The following is a 24,462-nucleotide window of genomic DNA, read 5'->3' as shown; positions in this document are numbered from 1 at the left end:
TACAGCGTTGCCACTGAGATGCAAATGCTTAACGAAATCAATATAAAGAAGTTTGAGATCTTCAATGAAGATGACACCCATAATTGGACGAAACTACTCCTTGATTCGACATATATTTCGCGAGATTATTCCCAGCGCATTAGACAACAGTTTTAGTAGTGTTAACGGAATGTCTACTGTCGCACAGAGTATATTAACAGGCACTCTTAAGCAACACCTTAATTAGAGATATTTTGCTAATTGTTAGTCAAATTTTTATGATGGATTTTTACTTGATTTGATTGACTTTTTACCTGCTCAGAATGACTTCCTTATTTAATTTTGTCAACCCTGTAGTTATTTTCATTAACCCTTTTCTTTCATGAAGAAATTTTGCAGGTAAACATGAATATCGGTTGGAGTGTAACGAGGAGTTAAGTTAATTAGTTGTTAATGAACTTTTAGTTTAATTTTTATTGCAAACGACCTTAAATGTTGGAGCTCATGAAGATTGCCTTCTATCGTTTTATCTCCATGCTAGAAAAGACGACTTCACTAGTATCATATCATCTTTACGATATTTAGTGGTATTTTGGAAGTATTTTCTATTACGGTAAACAATCGTTGTGCCACCTCGTGTATCTCTGATAATTTTTTTAATGTGCCGCAATGAATGGGCGAGCCCGGTTTATCCTATTTTTTTTACAGGTTTTTAAGGACCGCAAATACAAATTTTTTAGTGAAGTGCGAAATTTTTTTTAACGAAATGACTTTTATCTTTTTATCTGGTTTTAGCTTTAGGTTTCAAACGATTCGATAAAATACTTTCTCTCTGAAGTTTTTGTTTGCGGAAGAGAAAGATGATAAACGACTGCCTTCATCGTCGCAACCATACTTCGCCTAAAATCTCATGTCATGGAAAGTACGCCTACACATGGACGAAAGATATAAATTTTTGTGTATTGTTCTAGGCGAAGAGGTGCAAAGCCCCCCTTGTCCATCCATATCGCTTTTGTTTTCATTCATTGATCGACAGTGGGAAGGACGTAATAAGAAGAATATTGCAGCTTCTTTCTTGTTCATGTTCAGAGAAGCTTTACACATTTTCAAGTATTTGCTTTCCACGAGGCAAAAGTGATAAAACATCTCACATAATTCGATTCAAAATTTTAAAGTTTTTTTTTTAGAAATTCTCATCATCTTCCATAAATCGAAGCAATTTTCTGATAAAATTGAAACTAGAAATAATTTCGTAAATGCATTATGCATAGAAATGCCGTTTGCATGTATGTGTACGTATATAAAAATAAACAAATCCAATTAATCCCCAACCTAAAAAAAAAGTCCAGCTGTTTTTTTATGGCATTTTTGGCACACATTCGTTACATAAGGAGCAACATTCTCAAGCTAGTAACGATGATGAACATTTTATTTCGGAAAAACCCACTGCTTATATATCAAAACTATTGCTATTATAAGATGGCATGAAAAATAGTAATTCGTGTGCACAAGTGCAAAAGCATCGGTCAGAGGAGAGGATGATTTGCTTTTACTTTTTCACTAAACTAACTCTTACGTCAGAGTTATCTCTTCGTTGATGATGTTGTGATGTTGTGGTAGGTAGGATTGCATGCAGCTCACCGCTGGAATTTCGTGTGGGTTAGTTAGTTAGTCGATCAAAGTGTGTTTTTCTTCTTTTCTTTTTTTTTTTTTTGAGTGATTTCTGTTTCCAACTCCAAGTTAGGTCATTGATTGGTGTCTGGATTAAATATAGTGTGAAAACAATCCCTAACATTATGATTGAGCGTAAATAAAAAAAAAAACCAGCTCTTAAGCAAATAATAAAATTTGGAAGTATTATACACAATTAATTATGATTTCTAAATTAGTTAACATTAATATATAAACTGCCGTCAACTTTTTCGTTTTTAAAATTCATACATAAGCAGTTTATTGGTACATCAACTATTATATATATACATATATATATAAATATGCATGCATTCATCTAAAGCCTTGGTCGCATAAATAGCCTACGCTTTGTTATGATAGTAAACATAACCTTCATTACAAGATTAATAAATAAATATTTTTTCAATTTCTTAGCGAATTATTTCTTCATCATTTCGCAAGAGCTTATCGGTCCTCTTTTACTAAAATCACAAGCAAATTTCTCACACAAGTGCAATAAAAATTACTTCAAGTTCTGTATAGTTTACGCTGTATAAGCATACGCCGCCAAATTTCAACAATTTTTCTTAATATTTGCGACTTCAATGAATATGTGAAAGGGGTAGAAACCTTCATATATGAAACGACCGCAGTTCTAGTGCCAATAAGTTAAAGGGATCTTGTAGGAAAATTGCGTTCAAATCTTTTGTGCTATAACTAGTAAATGCTAGTTTTGCTGAACGATTGTATTTATTTCAATTAATCAAACATTTTGAAATGTTTTACAGACAATTTTTTAGACAAAGGCAGGTTTTTCCCATTATCTTACAAGCCTTTTAAAAAATCCATTTTTTGTTTTCTCACGGCAACGTTCACTCTATTCATGTGAGCGTGGTTATGTGTTCATGTGCTAAGCATTCGCAGTTAGATAAAGTTTCATATTACTTTCTTGATTGGTTTTATACGTTGGCAGATAGGTGAAATTCTTACTCAATTAAAACCTGAAGGCGGCCATTTTTGCATATTACTTCAAAAATGATTCCTTCACTGCTTCGAAAAATTACTTTGGGGAAACTTGTTTGAAATTATTGAAATCTGGATGATAATAGGTCATACTTTGAATCATCCTGGAATTTATGGAACTTGATGTTCCTTTCTAGATGTGAACATAAGATGCTGATGGTTAGCCCAGTCAAAGAAATCAGTTTCAGTTCCGAAATTTTCTTCAGGATATAAATCATTAATTAGAGGCAATAATTAAATCGAGATTAAGTTATAAATCAAAAAATATGGGGTTTTTTCTTTTTGAACATTTTACTCAATCAAAATAACGATTATATATAAAAAATGATAATGATGTTAAACACAAAACTTACTTAAATACGGTAGCAGGTGATGAGTTAACGAGAGAATGACTTTAAAATCCAAAACGTAAATGAAATCAAAATGGAACAAGGATTGTCAGAGATTACAAAATTTCTTATCAATTTTTACATACGGATATATATATATATATATATATATATATACAGCTATATATACACACATACACATCTATGTGAAAAATCAACAATAAGTATACAATGTTATTATGCATATAGCAATGTATTCATAAAAACATAAATGGATATTGACAGCTGTGCGATAATGTTCATAAACTTAACCGATGATTAATGTTATGATACTTCTGAGACTGAATTTTAAGATCACGAGATTTGGCTGAGGCGAATGAGTGAAGGGTATTGAGTTTCACTGTAGACGCTGGTTAGTGACCAACAACTTGACCAAAAAACATAAACACGCATACACGCATGCACACCAATATGGAGTATAAAGTATGAAGTATGAAGACTTGAAAAAGAAGAAAAACAAAAAAAGTTACCGAAAAAAAGAAAAAACACTTGTACAATGATACACAATAACAGCTATCAGGGTGCTCTGATTATTGGTTTCGTAGACACTTTACGATGTGCTTCTTATAATACACGTGAAGAAGTGTTGCATTCATGTTGTTTTTCGTGGTTTCGGTTTTCTTAAGTAGTTTAAAGTGATTATAAATGAAGTTTATGGTGTTCATTATGATAATCATTAACTTAACTGGTATTGGTCAGTAAATACCAAAGATGTATAATAATGCAGCGTACAAGAAGAAGCTGTAACCTGAAATCTCCGACTCTGCCACATAATTGCACACGAATTGTTTGTTGTTTCAGTTTATTGGTTTTTTTAAATTTTTTTTTGATCGGTTTTCAGCAAATATATTACACGATGGTAAGATGAGGTAGTTGGGTAAGGCGAAAAACAAAAAAAAAAAAAAAATAAATAAAAATAAAAACACAATCGTTTATTGCATAATAGTTCGAATGTTCATATGATCGTTGTTTGACTTGGTTTTGTTTCTTTCTTCTTCTTCTTGGTCTTCTTCTTCTTCGTTTTTTAGTATTAATGATGATGGCCTTCTTTCCTGACCAATGTAAAGCACATCATACGGTACATACTCGTATGTAAATATTGCATTTATTCATTCACAGTTCGGTTATGAATACTTTGTCAAAATTTACTTTTTCTTTTAATTTGCATGAAAATGTTATTTTTATTTTCTAAAAATTTCCTGCTACTAAAATGAAGTTATTATGTTAATCATATGTTATGTGTATTTTGTAGATACGAGTACATCTTCTCCTCCAGATATCATTGCGAATTTACTTTCATTTTCTTGTTGTTGGTTTTACACTTGACAGCATTTGTAAGCCATCCTCTCTAATATATATGTTTTTTCCTACTACTACTACTGCTACCATCACTACTTTGTTGGCTATTGTTTGGGCTTTCTGTGGTTGGGTTTTCCTTCTCATTTCAATGTCCGTCCAGCCCACTTGCAAAACATCTAAACAAATATATTAAATTAAATTTTTTGGTTTATTATGTAACATAAGTGTGTGAATATTATATTATAAAAGGCTTAGAAACCTATCACAGAAAGCAGGCATGTCGATCATGCAGCCTATTCGATACCCTACACTTTTCACCGCATAAGAAAATTTAGAAATTTCCGAAACGTGGATGGATATCTTGTAGAACATTTTGAAAAGCAATCCCCTCTCTAGAATTCACATAAGCTAGTACAGCCATTGGCACATAATCATTTTTAATCGTGACAATACAATAAAAACATTTCTAAAGATACAGTTTAATCAAATCAGGACTAAATTGAAATAAAAATTTTGGAAAAAGAATTTTAATTTTAATTAATTCTATTAGTAGGCGTTTTTTTTATTTCACTACCCTACACAGAAACAAGGTGTGCTAAGTTTGTAGGAATGTACCCAATACTCAGAAGAACTTGAGATCGATCGACTTTTTGTTATACCGAGCTAAGTGCGTCTGTCCGTCTTGTTCCTTATTTTCAAACTACACTACCAACACTAATTGTTGACATATTTTGATGAAATTTGTTGCACTGACGTGCTGTGCCTCAACGACGAACGGTATTGAAAATCGTTCGGATCGGACCACTTTTTCGAACACTTCCCATGTGAGAGCTTATTTTGGAAAACCGTTATATGAATAACTGAATTAAGCGAAGCGGTGTAGGGTATTTAATGGTGATTTGCCAACCAATATTAAACATAAATGTCAATTTTGGTGGGAAAAAAGAGAGTAAATATAGTTGAAGGTATTATTTTGATTACCCGTAGCGATAGACCTTTAGATAAGGGCATAAGGATAAGACTTAAAAAAGAAAAAGAGAACTTGAGGTGAACTCCATTGATGACTGTACACACCGTCCCTGGATAGTAAGCGTTGGTTAGTTGAATTTTATGGAAAACAAAGCAGAAAGTGCCCTTAATTAGCTTAGACAGCGAAACTAAAAAAAAGAAGGAAGTGAAGTTTGCCGTTAATTACAATTGATGGATTCAGGTTTGTATTGGCGAGTCCCGCTCCTAACAAATTGCTCTAATTTAATAAGTAAAACCAGATACTTAACCTCGAAAAAGAAGAAAAAATCGAAATATATATAAATAAACAGGAAATGAAACTTCATCTTAATGTCGTCTCTTCTTCGAGTTATTTTAATCCGAAGCACATACCTACTTGCTTTGCATGTTAACATATATCTATCTGTATATCTAAAGACATCTGTCATTTGACAGCGTACAGAGGACTAATTGAACTTGTTTTTAGCTTGCAATGAAATCAAATGTTTCAACAAATGCTTGCATTTCGCATTTGCATTTGTATTTGTAGGTTAGAAAAATGCTTGAGAAAATCCATTCACTTAACTTCATTACAACATGTACATATTATATGTATGTATGTACGTGGAAAGAAAGAGGAATTAGATTTACTTTATCTAAAATGTTTAATGGCCGTTTTTAGCGGCTAAGAAGCGATATATTTAGAGAGTTAAAGGAATTGCAAAGGCTTACAACTGCTGCTGTTACTGTTGCTGTTTCTGTTGCTATTTGCTGCTGCTCGATGCGTAGATTAAAGATAAATCATTTCAATTGGAAAGATGTACGAACAATTTAAACAACAAGTATGCTTACATACATATATACATATATCCATACATACGTAATATGACTGCATCTTAAATATATTTCGCGATGCACGCACGCGTGCATATTTGTGACAAAGATGCATTTTGAGCGATTGCTGGTTAAAGTTGTTTGGAGGCTGTTTTGCGCGGGGACTTTGCTCAGTTGCGAGCTTGAGGTTATATATTTAAAATGAAAATATTAAGCAATATATGCATGAAGCATGCAATTGGTCAATATGTTGCCACGATTGCAGCTATTAATGCCGTATTGCAAAAGCAACTGCATGACGATCACAAAACTTGACCATTCCAGTAAATGTGGTGCAACTATTAACTAACTGAGAGAAATATTGTGGAAAATGTAAAAGAAAATAAAAATCTCTGGTAAAGTGCTTCGAAATGGATAGCACTTTGAAAGATATGTTTGACCGTAAATTTGTTGTGTGTTGTGTGTTGTAGGTGAAAATATATATTTCCTAAATAATATCTTAAAATGTGTAAAACACGATTTTTATGCAACGTTATCTGGTGGTCATTCAAACATTTAAGCAAACACTTAAACACACAAAAAACACATCTCATACCTATTTACTTACTTAAACGCACACTTACTTAGGCGCCTTCGTCATCATTTGAAAGGCAAATGCTGTTATCGAAATCATTTCATTTTGGCGAACTTGCTGCTCTTTACCATGCATTACGGAAATCGTGCTAAATTATGCGTTATGTGTTCACCCTTGATTGGCTTTATTAGGATTTGATTTATAGTTTCAAGTTTTGTGCATAAATATTTCATTTTCTTCGTCGCTTTTATTCAATAATAATATTTATTAAATCATTTCGCATTAAACTGAGAAAAATTGCACAGTCGAGGCATAGCGGGCTGTCCCAAAGATATGACAAATGATTTACTATAAAAATTAAGAGATTTTTCGTTTTTATTTTTTTTTATTTTTTCTTTATTTCATTATGTGAATAAAACATTTATTCAAATTTCGTCACCAGTAACGAATGACGTTGCAATAAATTTTTATGGCCACAAGCACGTGATGAACCTTCATTGACGTGGAATAATTTGTTATTTCAATGTGTTGCAATGATTCCTTAAGTGATTCATTCAACGTTCACACGAAATTCTCTTAACAATTCTAATATGATTAATAATAGGGTACACAAAGGTAAAAGTACGTAAAATATCTTGAGTTATCTTATCACTTATCTTCGCGATGATTAGTAAGCCAGGGTTTTGTAGATCAGTCACAGACATTGAGATATGCGATGTAAGTGCCATAAATTTGAATTTAACCTGAGTCTAATTACAAGTGAATGTTAGTTGCGAATGATAACAATTTAGTTAATAATAATTTAACCCCACCTCTCACAAAGCCATATTGCCTAAGCGAACCAAAAAGCAGAGCAAAAAAGAGTACATTAATATGCTTTACTAGTGGGAAGAATCCTAAGGCATCTTATCGACTAATCGATTAGTCGAAGTCCTTTTCACTGACTGGCTCGGTGGTCAGGACGATCATATCCAATATCCTACCGGTGAATAGGGTGCAATGTTCCTCAAATTTCTCTTGTGCTGATACCTGCGCTTACCCTAATGCAGGGCGTAATGTAAACACCTAGCGGTTTGTATTTGAAATGAAAACAAGTTCAACTCTACTTGCTGATGTATTAACATCTTCATCTTCATCTTCATCTTCATCTTCATCTTCATCTTGAGCTTAGCAAGTTTATTTAGAAAACATGGAAACATTAATTGCTCTACGTAATTATATGTAAAGTATATATAAATACAAGAAAATACTAACCTTTCCGAGTAGAGTTGTGTGAGAGTACCTACGATTAAGACAACGGTATTTTGAAAGGTTCGAAGGTCACATTAATTTATGTGGAATGCAGTGCAAAAACGCACACATGTGAGATACAATCGAAATTTAAATCAAAACTAACCGTCCGGTAGCATTCAAACTCTATAATTGAACTAAAAATCTAATTGATTTAAATCTCACAGTCATCATCAGATTTGATTTTTGTTGTTTTCTTCTTTACTTTTTTGGTTTTGATGAAAAACAATTACTTTTAAATGAAAAAATCATCTGCTGTTGAGTAACAGTGCAACATTTGGTCAGAACAAATGTTATGTTTTAATAATGAGCGCCGATGCTGCCGCTGATGATAAATGCAAAGTGAACCTTTTAAGAAAAACTTGAACAAAAACAAAACGCAAAGATTAAGAAAAAAAAAATAAGAGCGATCTCGTCTCTAGACTTGCAATGAACTTTGCTCACCCTATCTATCTGCGATTGGTAAAAATGGCGTTTGCGAAAACTACTTGAATCTATCGTCAATTTGCTACACAATTATGGGCGCAATGCTAAGAATCTGTTGCGGCTAAGTGCAAGAGTTACAACTTATTTGAAACACTTGCAACTATCTGTGACGGTATCATTTTTCTTAAAAAATCACAAAAGAAAAACAAAATCAGTGCACAATTTTGCAAAAAAAAAAAAACGCTTTTGAAGATCACCTTGAACATCATAACAAAAAAAAAAAAAAAAAGAAAAAAGCAAAGAGCACAGAAAACTTAAAAACATCGTGAAAAATTGCAGATAGAGAGCAACGCGTTAACAGAGCTGATCCGTAGTCTGCTCCGGTCTTAGGTCTGGCAGAGTTAATGAAAACGAAAGTAATAGCATATGGTTTCCACTATCATGCGATCCACAAAATACTTACTTACCTTAGTTATTGTACAACATAAGCATAGCATAGCTGGCGGCAGATGTCTGCTTCGTGGTGGTGGTATATGCAATGCAACAACAACAACGCGAACAACGTGCTGTTAAGTGCAGTAGCACAAAAATGTGTTGCTCACTCTGCATCCATACACATTTACACATACACGCGCATACACGAAGATACATACATACATGCATACATACATACATACATACATTGATATATAGAAAACAACGGACAACATCAGATCGACAGCAAGCAAACGAACAGACAATCAACAAAATTATACCGTAACTGAACAACAGATACTCTGACTCCACGCACGAATTCAACGATAAAGTAAATTGGATCTGTTCACCATTGTTGTTGCTTCTTCACATAAGCTTTGGTGGCTTCGTTCCGTGAGCGTTGGTTTCGTTTTGGTGGGCTTTAGCGAATTTTTTTTTCTTTTAAGCGAATTTTGTCTTTTCGTTTGTTGGTTTTGTTTTTTTTTTTTTATTTTTATTTTTTTTGGCAATTGACGCTTGAAAAAATATCCACAAAAGCTACAAGACGTTCAAGTTGCCACAGCTATAAAAGAAACTGATGGACTTACCAGCAGTTACAGACAGATATAGAGTGTTGAGCAAACAGTACAAGAAATTGTTTAGTAGAGAGTGTGTGTGCGTGTTTGTGTATAGTGCAAGCTTACCTGAAACGAAGTGTGAAAAGTGAAAAAATATCCTTTAGAAAATCAATTTACGAAATATTAAAAGAAATAAAAATGAAGCGGTCTTATGTGGTATGTGTGTTAAAGTGTAATAAAAATAATTTAATTAAATAAACATTAGAAAAAAAAATAATACTTTTTTTTCGTATATCTCTCATAAGAAAATCTTATGAAAATTTGAAATTTTTAATTAATAAACATCATTTCTTGAGTTATTGAACTCGCGAAGCGTGTTCTAAGAAAGAGGCCAACACTGAAAAATCTTCATATTCTTTGTCACACAATTAGGTTTTCGTAGTTTTGGTAGCAGCAGGTGGAGCTGCTGCTCGTCCAGAACCACCTTCTAGCAGTTATTCCGCGCCAAATGTACCCAGTGGCAGCTATGGTGCCCCTCCACCCGTTTATGGGCCACCACAACAGCCGCCTGTCATACATAAGCATGTGTACGTCCATGTGCCACCGCCAGAACCCGAATATTTGCCGCCCAGGTAAGTTACTTAATTACTCTTATCATTCAATTAAAGAAAAGAAGAAGAAGAAGATAAATTTATGGGTGGAAAACCATTAATGGGAAGTGACGTAAATGATAAATAATTTTCAAATAACTCATTTGGGTCTTAAAAGCTTCTTGCCCTCTTCTTTCTCTTCTTCTTCTTGTATAAAAGTGTAAAAAAACAGCGAGCAAAAGCTCTTAGACCGTTATAGCACAACACAGCCAATTTTTACAAGAAGAAGTTGCTTAACGGTAAATTTTTATTTTATCATATCTACAGTAGTTTTGTTTAGAAGGAAAATAATTTTTGTATAATGCCAAGTGCTGTACGAATTGGACTCATGACAGGGAAAGTGTATCGAATTTTGTGACAGGGAGCAACTACCTTTAATTATTATAGGCAGACTACAGTCTCTTTAGAATTAATTAATTAATTTTCAATAATTCTTTTTTTCTATTGAAAGTGTTAAAGCGCATCTCATGACTTTTTACCCATACAAATGTACTTATTTATTTACTTATACATATATAATCTTGACGTCACGATTGAGGGGTCTTCTATGGACAATATCTACTCATTGGATGTCACACTAAAGGACACTAAAGTGTAATAATATGAGGTTATTAGCACAGTATTTAACAACAATGCAAGGACTAAAATAAATTAACCAAAGACGGTTATAACAGCGTGCATTAAAAAAAGAGGAGAGGCTAGAAATAACAGGGACAATCTCGGTGCTAAATATTTCACTAACCTCATTATTAACTTATGCAACTAATAAGGACATTTAAAGTATTGTGGGTCTCCCGGCATGGATATGCAAACTTTACCAGAACTAATCAGGCTCGAGGCAATTGTTTATTACAATCAAATCTGCTAAGGAAGTAGACCACAAGTTGAACCTTTGGTTCTTTTCTTTACATAATTGATTTATCGCAATTGAAAAGAATCTTTGAAGAAGAAGACGACTTAATATAATATCTGGCTCTATTCCCTCAAGGAGAATATATTCTTAATTACTTAGGTAAGCGGTAATCTAAGTTTACCAATATTTTATATTCCGGCAGAACTGCAGACTACAAAGACCTAATTAAGTTTTTAATCCCTTCCATATGAATTTAAGCGGTGATCATCCAGATCTTTAAGGAACAGACTTTTCTAAATAAGAGAGCTCAGAGACTTCACTTAGGAGCCTAAGTACGACTTACCATCATGGATAAAGAAAATAAGAAAATTTGACGAACCTTATGGAAAATAGAAATACATAGTTTCTTGTACCGGCGTTCAGACCAATAAATGTTCGTCTTTCGGTCTAAGCGAGGAATAAATCCCTGAAGTGTTAATTTCTTTTTACTCCTTCCGTGACGCCCAAGGTTTCAATAGCAAAAGATTGCGGATGAGAGAAAGGTAGAGGGATTTTTCGAAGTTCATTTTGATCCAGACATAAGTTGCGGAAACCTTAATGTGTTGTTTCGTACGCACACTCTTTTACTTTTTCCGTATAAATCACATTTCCTAATTGTTCTATACTGGATACTGGTCGTGAACTCTGACATTAAATCATTTTATTTTACGTTAACAACATTGTTTAGCATCTGTGCAAGAAAAGATGTTGCTTTAGAAAATTTAACGTCACCTTCCTCTTCTTTCGCTCTATCAATTTATGCGTACAAGATGCTCTCTAGACTTGTTCATAACAATAGCGCAAAAACTATAGAACTAAACTCTGTATATTCTATAATATATAAAATTATTAGTTAATAAATTTGCTAGAAGCTAAACACGTACGCGATTTCATTGCACTCGCATTTAAAGTGGCGTGCATGAGAGGGGCATGTCTCGAGGGAAATGCTGACCAGTAGACGATGATAGAGAATGAACTCTTAGTTTATTAATTAATTTGGGGAAAGAACAATGAATTTGTTGTTTTATCGACTCTATGCATAACGTTGAAATTGATTGTAACGATATTCCACTCGAATCCCAAAAAGTTGTTCATTTCAAAGTTTGTGTTCCAAAAAAGTAAAGAGTCAGAAAGACAAACAGAAACAGAAACAGAGACAGATATGTGTTGCTCATGAATTCTTGACCTTGAGTACTAAACATATTTCCGTTATCGAATATTTCTTTACTTATTTTTAATGTCAAAGTTGGTCACGGTTTTAAAATTTTTCAAGGACGAATGAAATCATTGATAACATTAAGTTTAGTACATTGTGTTTGCACATGTTGTAAGCGTGACGTTGGTTTATTCTGTGCAGAGATTAGGAAATGAGAAAATATCTAAAAATCTTTGGCTATTTCGAGATTTTTATCTAAAGAGAAAATGAGAAAATGCTTATTAGGTTCTCTTATTTCCCATAAACGTCAGCGTTTTAAAACTAAAATGATACTTGAAAAGTGACGATACTAGCCCAGTAGAAAAGTTTGTAGATGAAAAGCACATGAGAAGAAACATTAAAAAATTCGTTAATAATTGCTAATCCGTTAGTCATTAATAATTGAAACAATTAAAAATGTTCACACTTTAAAAAGTAATTGGAAATTGTTCAATAATTAATTAAATAATTATGACAGACATACAGACAATCTAATTCTTTTTTCCGACGATAGGATCATCATAGAAAATATAAAAGGATCGATATTTTCTCTACTAGCGAAGCCTGTGATCTAGCGATATACAAGTAGGGCTAAAGGGAGTGAGAGACATACGGTGTGAGCAGCTTTTCTCCACCGCCTTTGTAGAATCTGTGGCGAAATAGTTTTTATCGGAAAAATTCTGATCTATCTGTTAATGTCAGCATGGCCTCTGAGAGTAGTCCTACGGGAACAGCTCCAGCATGATGGTGGTTGTTCTCGTACTCAAGTGCGCCTTCCGCACCAAACTTGACCGTGAAATTACTATGCAAGTACAGGTTTTATCTAAAGTAAAATGGAGGCCTGCCTGATGGGGGACTCTCTGAGTATAAGCACGGTGGTAATTAGTAAGGATTGGATAGAGCGGGAACAGAAAACGCGGTAATATACGTTTTATACGTTCTGAAACAGGGAGAAAGCCCCATTGACCCTTGTGATGGTTAGTGCTAATGATCTGAAACCCACGGTACAGCGTTGGGAACGTTGGACGACACAAACTCATCCCATGTGCCATCGAGCATTGTGCTATTAAGCCTTTATAGAGAGGGGTGGCGGGAGGGTAATCACGTTAAGCTCCTACAAACATCTGTTCACTACGAATAAAAACTTGTAATACATCGGTCAATAAGTTTGTAGGATGATATAGAGATATTTCCATTATCGCCGAATCGATATGATTACGTTACATAATTTGTTGAGGGTACGACCCGCATGCAGCTGCTAAATGCAGCCCCTATGGCATCTATAAAGAAAAATCCAAAGAATTTATTTAAAAGGGAAGCCAAGAGGATGATGAGAGAAAAAAGATTCAATAAGAAAAAATGTCTTGAGTGAAACGACGTAACTCCCCCTCTTGTTTTGTTTTCAAGTAAAGCTTGTTTATGCAAACTGTCCCCACATTTATTACGAAACTTTGTTATATGGGAAATTCGTTCGGACAACTCTCCTCAATATGTGTGTCGTGTTACACAATCTACAAAATTAGCATTCATAAGTCAAACGGCAGACAATATGCTTAAGAAAGATTAGAAAAAATATATATAAAGGAAAAAAAAAACTATGTCAACTTGACGGCAGGCAAATAAATTATATAAAGAATTTTTGTATTGCATTACAATAAATTACAACACAATACAATAACAATAAAATAGCGAAATAACAAAAAAAAAAAAAAAAAACGATAATAAAACAATAGCAAGACAGTGATTTGTGAAAAAAAAAAAATGTACGAAAAAGCTAAATAAATATTTACACAAGAAACAATTATTAATATGAAATTGCAAAGGAAAAATTTATTTATGATTTCCGCGCCAATTGATTGATGACGGCGATGAGAGAGAATTACACTAATACGCTAAATACATGCACAAATACTGAGCAAATTTATAAAAATCAGGGGAACTTTTAAATCAACACTTAAGTGAATGACGCTTTATTGGCACAAATCTTTTTATATTCACTTTTTTATTTCTTTTTCAGTTTTTTTTTTTTTTTTTGTTTTCTTTCTTTTTTCTACGTTGAAAAGTTTATTAGCACGAACTAAAACAACAATATTAATATATATAAAAAAAAAAAACCAAAAAAAGAAAAAAAACTGATAAAGACTACTATAGCGCACTTATGAACACGTTTTGCATTAATAAATCATAAACCGTTAGTTTATAATATAAAGTACATTTTATTTACATATACACTGCACTAAAGACGCAATGTAACGATGATCGGTGCTTTGTTGTTTGAAATTGTTGCGATCGCATGCAATTGTGTGATGTATGCTTAGAGTGCACCTTTGCAGCATATATATATAGCACACATATGCACACAAGAGAAAGAGAGAGACAGAGAGATGGTATGGGATTTGTACACATATAATAATGCAATTACCACACACAACTAATTGGCAATAAACTCATCAATAGTTTAATAAGTTATTAATCGATTTCTTTTACTTCTTTTTTTTTTTTTTTTTTTTTCAGTTTCTGCCTTAATAGTAAAATAGAGAAAAAGGAGAAAAAAGTAAAAATGAACAAAGTGTACAAAGAGTACATTTTAAAGGTGAACATTATCATTGCATACAATATTTTATTGGGTGTCCATTCACTCGAGAAATTTTCTCTATAGAAGCAATATTTAGAAAGAATCGTATGTAGAGGAGGGTAAAAAAAAATTGCCTGTACTTGATTTTGTGATTTTAGATTAGATGGAACCAATCAACAATCTGTCATAAATGCATACGTCCATCCGTCCTTGTCGGATTTCCTCATAAACTCTTATTATTATGAATGCGTATTTGGCATAATAATGTGCGAAAGCATTTTTGTGATATTTTGTTAATACGTTTCATTACAACCTAATTTCAACTTGCACATACTCTATGTTTAACGAGTCTGCGTGCATATCGCTAAAGACTTCGGTACAGCTAACTGGTTAGACAACGTTTTCGGCTAAGTTTTTTTTTTTTCTAAGTAGGAAGTAGAAACAATAACAGATAAAATTGATTTTTACTAAAAAGTCTAGACAAACTTCCGTAAGTGAAATATCACTCAATAAGTTCGTAGGATTATCACCGTTTTCGTGCCTGTTCGCCATTCAAATGCACTTATAACTTTATGAAAGATGCACTATTGTTCTTTGTTCCTTTTCGAGACAGTTGAGTTTGTATTATACCTTGCGCGTGTCAAAATGTCTGCCGACATTTGCGTTTTCTGGTCCGTTGTAGTGATGAATCCAAGTTTCATACCTTTTCTTATATCGCATAATAATTAGCTTTTTATTTCGTCTAAGAAGCGCCAATAATCATTTACCAAGTGAGCAAACACGACAACCGATTCAATAAAGGCGCAACATCTATAGGAACTTCCTATGAACTTATTTCATTGTGATAAAAATATTTTCGGTATACGGTTCCCATATCTTTGCAATCATTAATGCAGGGAGAGAACACGTAGTAATATTTTTGATTAGAATAAAATTTTGCAGATTTTTAGTTGTAGTCGTAATATTTCTTGTGGATGTTTGGGACTAGGATCCGAACGAATACAATTTCCTTCTTCTTATAGTTGCTTCTTTGTTTAAGTTGGCGGCTTTGTCACATTTCTAATGTTGCAGTTTTTAAATGAAGTATGAGTATATCCGATTAATCGAAGAGCACGCCGAGTAGATAAAAGTTTAAAATTTAGTAAAAAAAAATAAATGAAATTTATTTTTCTTAAATATAGTTTCTTTTACACTTTATTTAGTACAAGAAACAATTTCGCAACTTTTCTATATTCTAGAGTCGAATTCTTGTTTCCAGGTTTGGCTGACAGTTCCTAAATATAATATTTCATCGTGTAGGTATAAAGTTAATTATTTGAAAAATTGGGCTGTGGATTTCGAAAAACAATTTTCGCCAATTTGTTCAACTTTGACTGAATTTAAATGGAATTCTTTGGTCTATATCTCCATTCCTGTGGTATAGCCAAAGATTTCTTTTGCGAAAGCATATTGAAGTGCACTTCGCCGCAGTGCTGGCGCATGCTATGGTGAATGATGGTGCTTCACACATGTTAAAACAGGACGCCAACCAATAAATTGAAGAAGGTACAAATGCTATCCCCTCTTACAAAGTGAAGTGATTGAGTAGGACTTTATCAATTTCCCAATCTCTTCAGTTAAGATGCCCTTGCCCGCAGCAGTTTCAGTTTCACCTGAGGTTAGTTACCTTTCACCGATAGTAATGTGATATATAGAACATGTTCAGTATTTGTATATATTGAAAGGTAAATGTTCGTAGGATTACCTATCCAACTTAGAAGTATCCCTCTAGTCAGCGATAGTTTTGCGTTTCTATAGAAACAGGGCAGATACTTTTGGTCTTACGATGAACGAACTTCTTACAGAATATTTGCGGGCTGCGACTAATTTCGAATAATTTTACAAAATAAAACCGACTGCTGCCTTTAAGCCCGAAAGAATTAACAGATCGACTTATTATTATAGAGAGGGAAGCTTCGAAACTTACAATGTTATCTTTTTAGTGGACCTATAGTGCAACTCTTAAATAAATGCTGTCTGCTAATTAGAGATTCAAAACATGACTTACTTATTATAAGAGTTACGATTCTCAAAAGATTTTGCTGCGTATTTTCAAAAAAATCTCAATTTACTGTTGATACATTTGCAGACAAAGCTTTGAAGGCCTTACATAAATGGAAAAGAAACTTAAATTTTATTCGTTTTCATTTTTCTTCAGTTACGTTATCTATTATGATCTTTATCTCACATTATGACCCCGGCCATCATTTTTTTTCAACTTTTAGGCGTTGCCATTGTGTGGTCATAAGCAAAGATGTATAAGTTTCCGTCATAGATACGCTTATGTTGACTTACTTATGTCGTTTGTAACAAACAGAAATATGTTGTCAAAAAAGGAGTTACAGAAAATGTACTCATGATCAAGACGATGTACATATCTTTAGAAATCTCAAAGCAAAACTTGAGCTCCAAAGCTTTCCTGTTTAACAAATTTGTCAATGTCTGTCTATCTAACAATATCTCCTTGTAAGGGTTTTTGTGTTCGTACAATTGCAATAATTTTATCACACTAGGCGCAGTAAGGCCTTCTGATTTAGGGTTATTGCCACGGCCATTGACGGGTACCGATTCACACTCAATTCCTTCCGTTTGTCAGTGGGTGTCGAGGAAAAGTATGCTCTTTAAATCTCCTAGACAACGTCTGGGCTTGCTTATTTTCCCGATGATAGAATAGTGTGTCGGAAAAACTTTTTTTTTACTTTGGAATATTGATACTACCGTTTGTGTGCTCAATAGAGAAGACTGAAAAATATGTAAGGAATATGTAATCTTCATACTTCGTCTTGAGCCGTCGATAACAGGTATAAAATAGACAGGCATATCAGCAATCTGTCCAAAAACTCCGTCAGTTGAGTGAAGTGTAGAAGTTAATTAAATTAATCCGTTAATTATTTGAGCCGGTTACTGTAAGGTATTTCGAATGCGTATACTGGCGAGTATAGTTTTCCTATCTTTTGTTTAAACTGATTGCTATTCTTTTTTAATGTAATGCTGTGTATCGCCCAATAAGCAACAATTCATTCATTCATCTGCCGGTCTTTTTAAAAATTCAACTAAGCGTGCAACTAATCGACAAAGCATGTTTTCTATGCTCAAGTTGTAGCAAAACTTCGCTTGTTGTCTGGTCATGTCGATGCAAGTGTATGCCGTAATTGTTTTTTTCTTTTTGTCATTGAAAATATTTTCTTCTCTCCTTCGGAAAAAAAACAAGACCTCAATATCTCTCAGTATCCATACATAACATATCTAATGTGCAACCGAAAGCGATTATTTAAAAAGTACACGAATACAATTTCATCATTTTGGGAATATTTTAGGCTTTAATGCGTTTTTCCCCATTCGATGTGATTTCTGCTTGCTGACCGTTTATATGACACTTTGATTGCTACGATTGCTTGTATTTTATTGGTGAGTGAAAGGAGACATTTCTATTCGCATTGATTGAAATCGCAATATTTTTGCAAAGATTTCCTTTTTTTTCAAACCTTTAGGCGTGCGTTTGTCTTGATTTTGTTTTGTTTTTTTTTTTTTTGTTTTTCTGTTTTACTTACGTTTAAGACTCGATTGTCTTGATTTTCTGCAACTGTTTACCGAAAAAACAAACCAAAAAAAGTCCCCGCTTGACTTCGCCAAAAACCAAAAGAGAAAAACAATTACACCTCGCGATTTAATTCAATTATTTTTCATAATGGATGCAAAAAGTCGGGCTACATAAAAAAGGTTTGAAGCATTTGAAGACAAGACACAAGACATATACTGTCACAATTGCACTATGATTGAACGGATAATTGTATGACTCTTACAAACAGTTGCTGGACAATTAATTCACAAATTTTTAATTTCACCATTTGTGATCCGATCGTATTACTATAGATAGATATTCTTAACATTGCTGTCTCTTTTTTGACTTGGCGGTCGATCATCTAAGATCGCGTTGACTGGAGCCAATTTCATGTCATTTAATTCCTTTGATATGCGTTCAACTTCAACTTCAAACATTGCCAACTCATTTTCTGTTCGCTTTTCATTATATCGCATTTGTTTCTATGTTGCAATTGTTTTTTTTTCTAAGCTGATCTAACTGGTTAATGTGCTATAAATGTTTGTTTCGAGCAATTTCTGTTAAAAGGTGGGTGGTCTTGCCTGCAAGTTTTTCTAAGAAATGTGATGTGATCGCGGCTGAAAAGTCTTGAAAAAATAAATTTTCAATAATCCTTGTCTGCTGACTATGGACGTGTGCGTGTGTTTCTTGAAGTTATTTTCGACAAACCATAAATTTTCCTTTCTTTGCTAATTTTAGATAAAAAAAAAAAGAGTTTTTTTTTGTTTTCATTTTTCATTTTTTACTTAATTTACGGCAAGCACACGAAAATTTCAGTTGTTTAACGTTCCGTTTACGATTTCAGTGTGTGTATGGATACCTGTGAGTAGATTTATAAGCACTTTAAATGCACAAATACATTTATAAAATATCTGTTCGTTTGCTTGCATACAATTTACTGTAACATATGATTATTATTATCATGTGTGAGTGCATGTGTATGTCTATTTATTTTCATGTAAACTTATAACGCTATCATGTAAGTCATTTTCAGCGTTTGTGCGTTTTATTGTGTCGCTTATTATAAGCGTCAGTGCTTTCATTAACTTTTCTTTTATTTTCTACCACGAAATGGTATATAGCTTGATATGCTGCATGCATTAAAAAAATATTGCTACGTTTGTATACGTTGTAATGTTATATATTTATTTTTTATTTTTATATACACACATGTGTCTGTAGACGTTAACATTAACGCAAAGTACAATGAAGACGAATAACAACTAAAAAATTAATAAAACAAAATGCTTCCTGAATTATGATATAAAACTTGCTGGCCGCTGAGACAATCTGAAGCAAACCTTATACAGCATAAGTATACATATTTAATATTCCTGCAAATATATACGTCGCCGTTTTTCGATATTGATTGAAATGAACTATTGCTCAATAGGTTTTCTATACTCTTCGTTTTCTTTGTACGGTAAATCTCTTTAGAACGATTTTGTTATCAGATTTTTTGAGTTGATTTCATTTTTCTTTGCACTTTATAATAATTGCTAATTAGGTTTCAATTTTGATAGAAATTCATTTTGATTATGATTTCCACGGAAATTTGCAATCTTTCGCCTCGTTTGCAGCTAGCACCTCTTATGTCTTACTTCCACGCCCTCGGTTTGCTTAAATATTTTTATATGCAGATGACTTTAATTCGCTTTTATTTGTAAGTCTCTTGATAGCCCATGGCCGTTCTGGTCTAAAATAAATTGCACGGTCTCTTGCTGTTATCAGTGTTATCAATTCAATAGATGGAAAATATTGGTCGCCTCTACAATTTACACATAGAACTTATTATTAAGCAACAGCGCAAGCTGGGTTTTATTAAATGCTAAACAAAATAATTTAACTACTCTTACGTAACGAAAAGACTGCGCATGACCCCGGTGAGAATTATTCTCGAATACGTTCCGATTGTTTGGTCTCCAAGCTATCAGTGTCACATTGGCTGAACTAAACTTGTCCGTTCTTCTACGTGGACCTAGACTTATCTATATATCCTCGCTACAAATGTTCAGGTATATAATGCGATGTACCGCTTAACCAATTCTTTTAAACAAAATTAGTTCTCCTACGCTTAACTCGTCCATTTCATTTCATGAAACTTAAACAATGCGCACTCCATTGTGGCCTTTATAAAATCTCCGTAGTGGTCTCCACAAGAGTTTTAATGGCATTTATAATTTAATTTCAATATCGAAGTCGAGCTGAACTGAATTAATAAATGAATAAGTAACAGCAGTGAAATGCGCGCCTGGGTGTGTATGCCAAATTTAATAGCGATTTAACAAAGATTGATAGAAGCCGCCTATATGTGCTGATATGAGGAAGCATGACACAAAAAAATCAAAAATTATTTCTTAAAATTTCATAAAACGAACTGTCATACAATAGAAGGAAGAAGAAGAATGCTATTTGTAAGGAGTGTGGGGAAGTTGTTAAATGAGCACAACAAGGCGTTTTTCTCATTTAATTTTCTTTTGGTTTTGCTTACTCAGTCTGTCGATATACTCTTTATGTAGCACATCACGTGATTTAGGGAACAATTTGTTTTGTTGTTCTTTTCACATTAAAGTTTCTTAAATCTTCATATCCTTTGGGTTAAACGATGTAACATGCTTTATAATTTAAAATATCACATCGGCGTAATATTCACAAAAGATCTGAATAAAAGAAAATAGAAACCTGCGACCAACAGTAAGATGAATAGAATTCTCCAAATGACTAAATTCCTTGGTTACTTTTAGATGAATTGGTCAATCAGAGCACCTTTAGATAGGACGAAGAAAGTTTTGAAACGATTTTTGCCAGTGATTATGATTTAAGAAGTAAAAGGAACCGAAACGTTGTGTTCGCAATAATGCAAACGGCACTCGCTATTCGGGAAAGTTCTCATAAATTAAGCTGAGATATTTTTTCGAGAGAATTTCTGGGTATTCGGAGTGATTGCATTTTCGAAGCGTTCTCATTTTTTTTTTAACCTGTTAGGGACACGGTTCTAATATGTTTCAGGGAATTTTTCGCAACCGATTGTTTATATCTAATTTTATTTTTCTTAATCAAAGAAATTTTTCTGACTTGAAACAATTTTAAGACGGTGATGAAATTTGCACTTTGGTGAAGACAACCCCTTTTTCTCGTAACAGATCACCTACTGCGGTGGGTGACAGATTACAAACAATTCCAAATGCTTTAATCTGCTGCAGAAGTACAAGATGCAATGAGAAAGAACAAGGTTTCTGTTGGGGTGCCTCTGTGCCATGAGAACCAAAAGACAGACAGACCTATCTATTACTCCATTTATAATCACTCCCAAGCTAGCTAGCATTATGGTCGCTGCGTACGGCATTGGAAGTATTTAAGGAAATCAATGTTTATGTTAAGCGGAAATTGCGATCTCTGTGCAGCTTGGCAGACCATTTGAAATTAATTTTCTTATAAAGATTAATTTATTAACTTGATTAATTGTAATTTGGTATAGTAATTATGTACAATATAAAATTTAATGTTTTCTGATTTATGTTTTAGAAAACCAATATTACCGCCACCGCCACAAAAGCATTACAAAATTGTGTTCATTAAAGCTCCCTCGCCACCTGTTCCAACGCCACCGGCAATACCTCCTCTCCCACAAAACGAAGAGAAGACATTAGTTTATGTGTTGGTTAAGAAGCCGGACGATCAGCCAGACATTATTATTCCAACACCACCGCCCACTCAGCCCAGTAAACCGGAAGTGTACTTTATACGCTATAAGACGCAAAAAGAAGATAATGGTGGACCATATCCGAACAGTATTGCTCCACCTCCGTCTGGCGATTATGGTGCTCCAGCTCCGCCTTCAGGTCCCTCAGCGCCCAGTTCGTCATATGGAACGCCCTCACATTGAAAACATTAAGAAACGAAATCAAAGAAATTCGAAAAGGATGAAAGGCTTAATTAACTCTATAAAATGGAAAAATGATAAGTGATCCACAAGCTATCTTAGTTATCTCCTCCATCTACCTTGAATAACTATTTCCGTCACTGTGTTCATTTTGTATTATATGTTGTACTCGATCTATATGCATCTTGCTCTTTGCTAACTCTCGACTAACTCACTCTCTTGTTATTGTTACGATATCATAAAAATAGTTTTTAACGAGTGACAAATATCTTTTTTGTTTTGTTTTGTTTTGTTTTTTCTTACTTTAAGTCTAGATTAATAAGAAAGCAAGCTTTTTTGTTGTTTCATTTAAGTTCTTATTAAGCAGCATCGTCGCACGATTGCAGATTAATTTAATGCAAATTAATTGCTGCTTAAATAGCTGACTGTGCGTTTGTTTCATACATGCATGCATGCATCCATGCATAAATACATACATACATACATATATACATACATACATACATACATATATACATGTAAAACATTTTATTCATATTTATATGTATTAAGCATTTTTAAATATTGTTTGTATTTTAGGTGTTTTTATGCGTTAATAAAGAAGTTTTTTTTTTAGATTTTTTATACACAAAAACAGAAACAAGAACAAAAAAAATTTTAATTTTCAAGTGAACGCGATTTTTATTCTACATGAGCTTGTGTTACTGTTAAATAACGAACAAGGAAAACTCAAGTTTTGTTTCATATTGAAAATAATGTCTTGGGCGTTGAGTAAATTTTTTTTTGGTTTCAGTTTAAATTTTTGCTATAAAAGCCAAGCATCGAGTTTATGGCAATGTGTGCTTGAGATCAACTTAAGTATCACATAACAGCTGTGTAGTGAAGGAAGCAAGTTGACATTATGTAGAGTATAGCGGTAGCGTTTAACACAAGATGTAGCTAAGCAGTGAACTGCAAACTGTGCTCGAACACGGAGGAAATTTTTGCCACCCGTTTAACTAGCTCAAGATTAGTTGCAATCAACTCCCCCATAGGAGGTTGAAAGCAATGCTTTCCCTGCTTTTGTTTTATTTTCTTTGCTTTACGATAAATAAGCAATAACCCTCAGAAGAGTGGAAAAAATTTAATTTAATTACCGGTAAGTTTGCGTGGACACGGCCGATTGGTTCCATTATTGGGCCTAGAGAGTGAAGCGACTCGCAAAGCAAATGTCAAAAGTTTCATCCTTTCCGAGTATCAAGCAAAAATTCAAAAATTTTTGTTAAAAAAATCTGAATTGCGTTCAGGTAATGCTTTATTACGCTCTGACCAATTTGGCCCATTTTCAGTGCCAACCTGCGTGCAGAAACTTACAATGTTTCTATCAAATTTAAAGGCGGTATTTACATTTTGGCGACTGGGAGAGTGCCAACAATACACACCATACAGACGGACAGACATGGCTATATCAACTCAGAATTTCACACTATTTCGGAAAAATTTTTAAAAATGACAAGGTCGGAGCCGTATTCGCGAGACGCCATCAATTTAAGGGCCTTTGCGGCACGCAATGGACGTAGTTCAAGTTTGTCTTAAAAACGAGACAACAAATTTAATTTCCTCGTCTACAGCTAGTGAAGCATGTAGGGTTTTTTAGAAAGTTTTATCTTTGTATGATTGATGAGGATTTCAATGAAAAAAGCTTAGATTGTGACCATGAAAAGGGCCCTGTTTAATGTTTAGGTCAAATTATCGCGCTTTGCCGGAGAATGTCGCTTTAAAGACATTGTAAGAAATTCGAATTTTGTGATCATTTGAAATAGTTCCACGTGCACAATTATCGTTTGAAAAGTCATTCTTGACACTTAAAAAAATAAATTGAGCCAATAAAACCCGAAAGATTGATAATTTGTCAAAATTTACAATGGCTTTGCTTCAACAAGAAAAATAATTTAAGCTCTCGAGGGATATGGTTTTTTTTTTATATATATCTTATGAAAATTTGTATTTATCCTTGTGTAGGATAATCTGCGATAGTTAGGCTCATGCATTAATTTTTTATTAGTTAGCAGACCAAAGCAGTTAGGGAAGAGAAGAGAAAAGGTTGGGAAATTCTGATATTTTGTCAACTTTTTTTTCCCGTCT

General features: G+C 33.5%; 1 protein-coding gene across 1 annotated transcript; it reads left to right on the top strand.

The window, feature by feature from the left end:
* The first annotated feature begins 9,589 nt into the window (after window positions 1-9,589).
* LOC119633890 (leucine-rich repeat extensin-like protein 3) lies at window positions 9,590-22,341 on the top strand. The gene is made up of 3 exons (XM_038027701.1): window positions 9,590-9,719; window positions 9,936-10,135; window positions 21,981-22,341. The coding sequence occupies exons 1-3, from the start codon at window positions 9,702-9,704 to the stop codon at window positions 22,339-22,341; spliced, it is 579 nt and encodes a 192-aa protein (XP_037883629.1). The 5' UTR covers window positions 9,590-9,701.
* Window positions 22,342-24,462: the final 2,121 nt, after the last annotated feature.

Source organism: Glossina fuscipes, unplaced genomic scaffold (assembly GCF_014805625.2).
Source record: "Glossina fuscipes isolate IAEA_lab_2018 unplaced genomic scaffold, Yale_Gfus_2 2, whole genome shotgun sequence".
NCBI classification, from domain to species: domain Eukaryota; kingdom Metazoa; phylum Arthropoda; class Insecta; order Diptera; family Glossinidae; genus Glossina; species Glossina fuscipes.
Note: the sequence above shows the minus strand (reverse complement) of the source record. Positions and strands in the feature narration are given on the sequence as shown.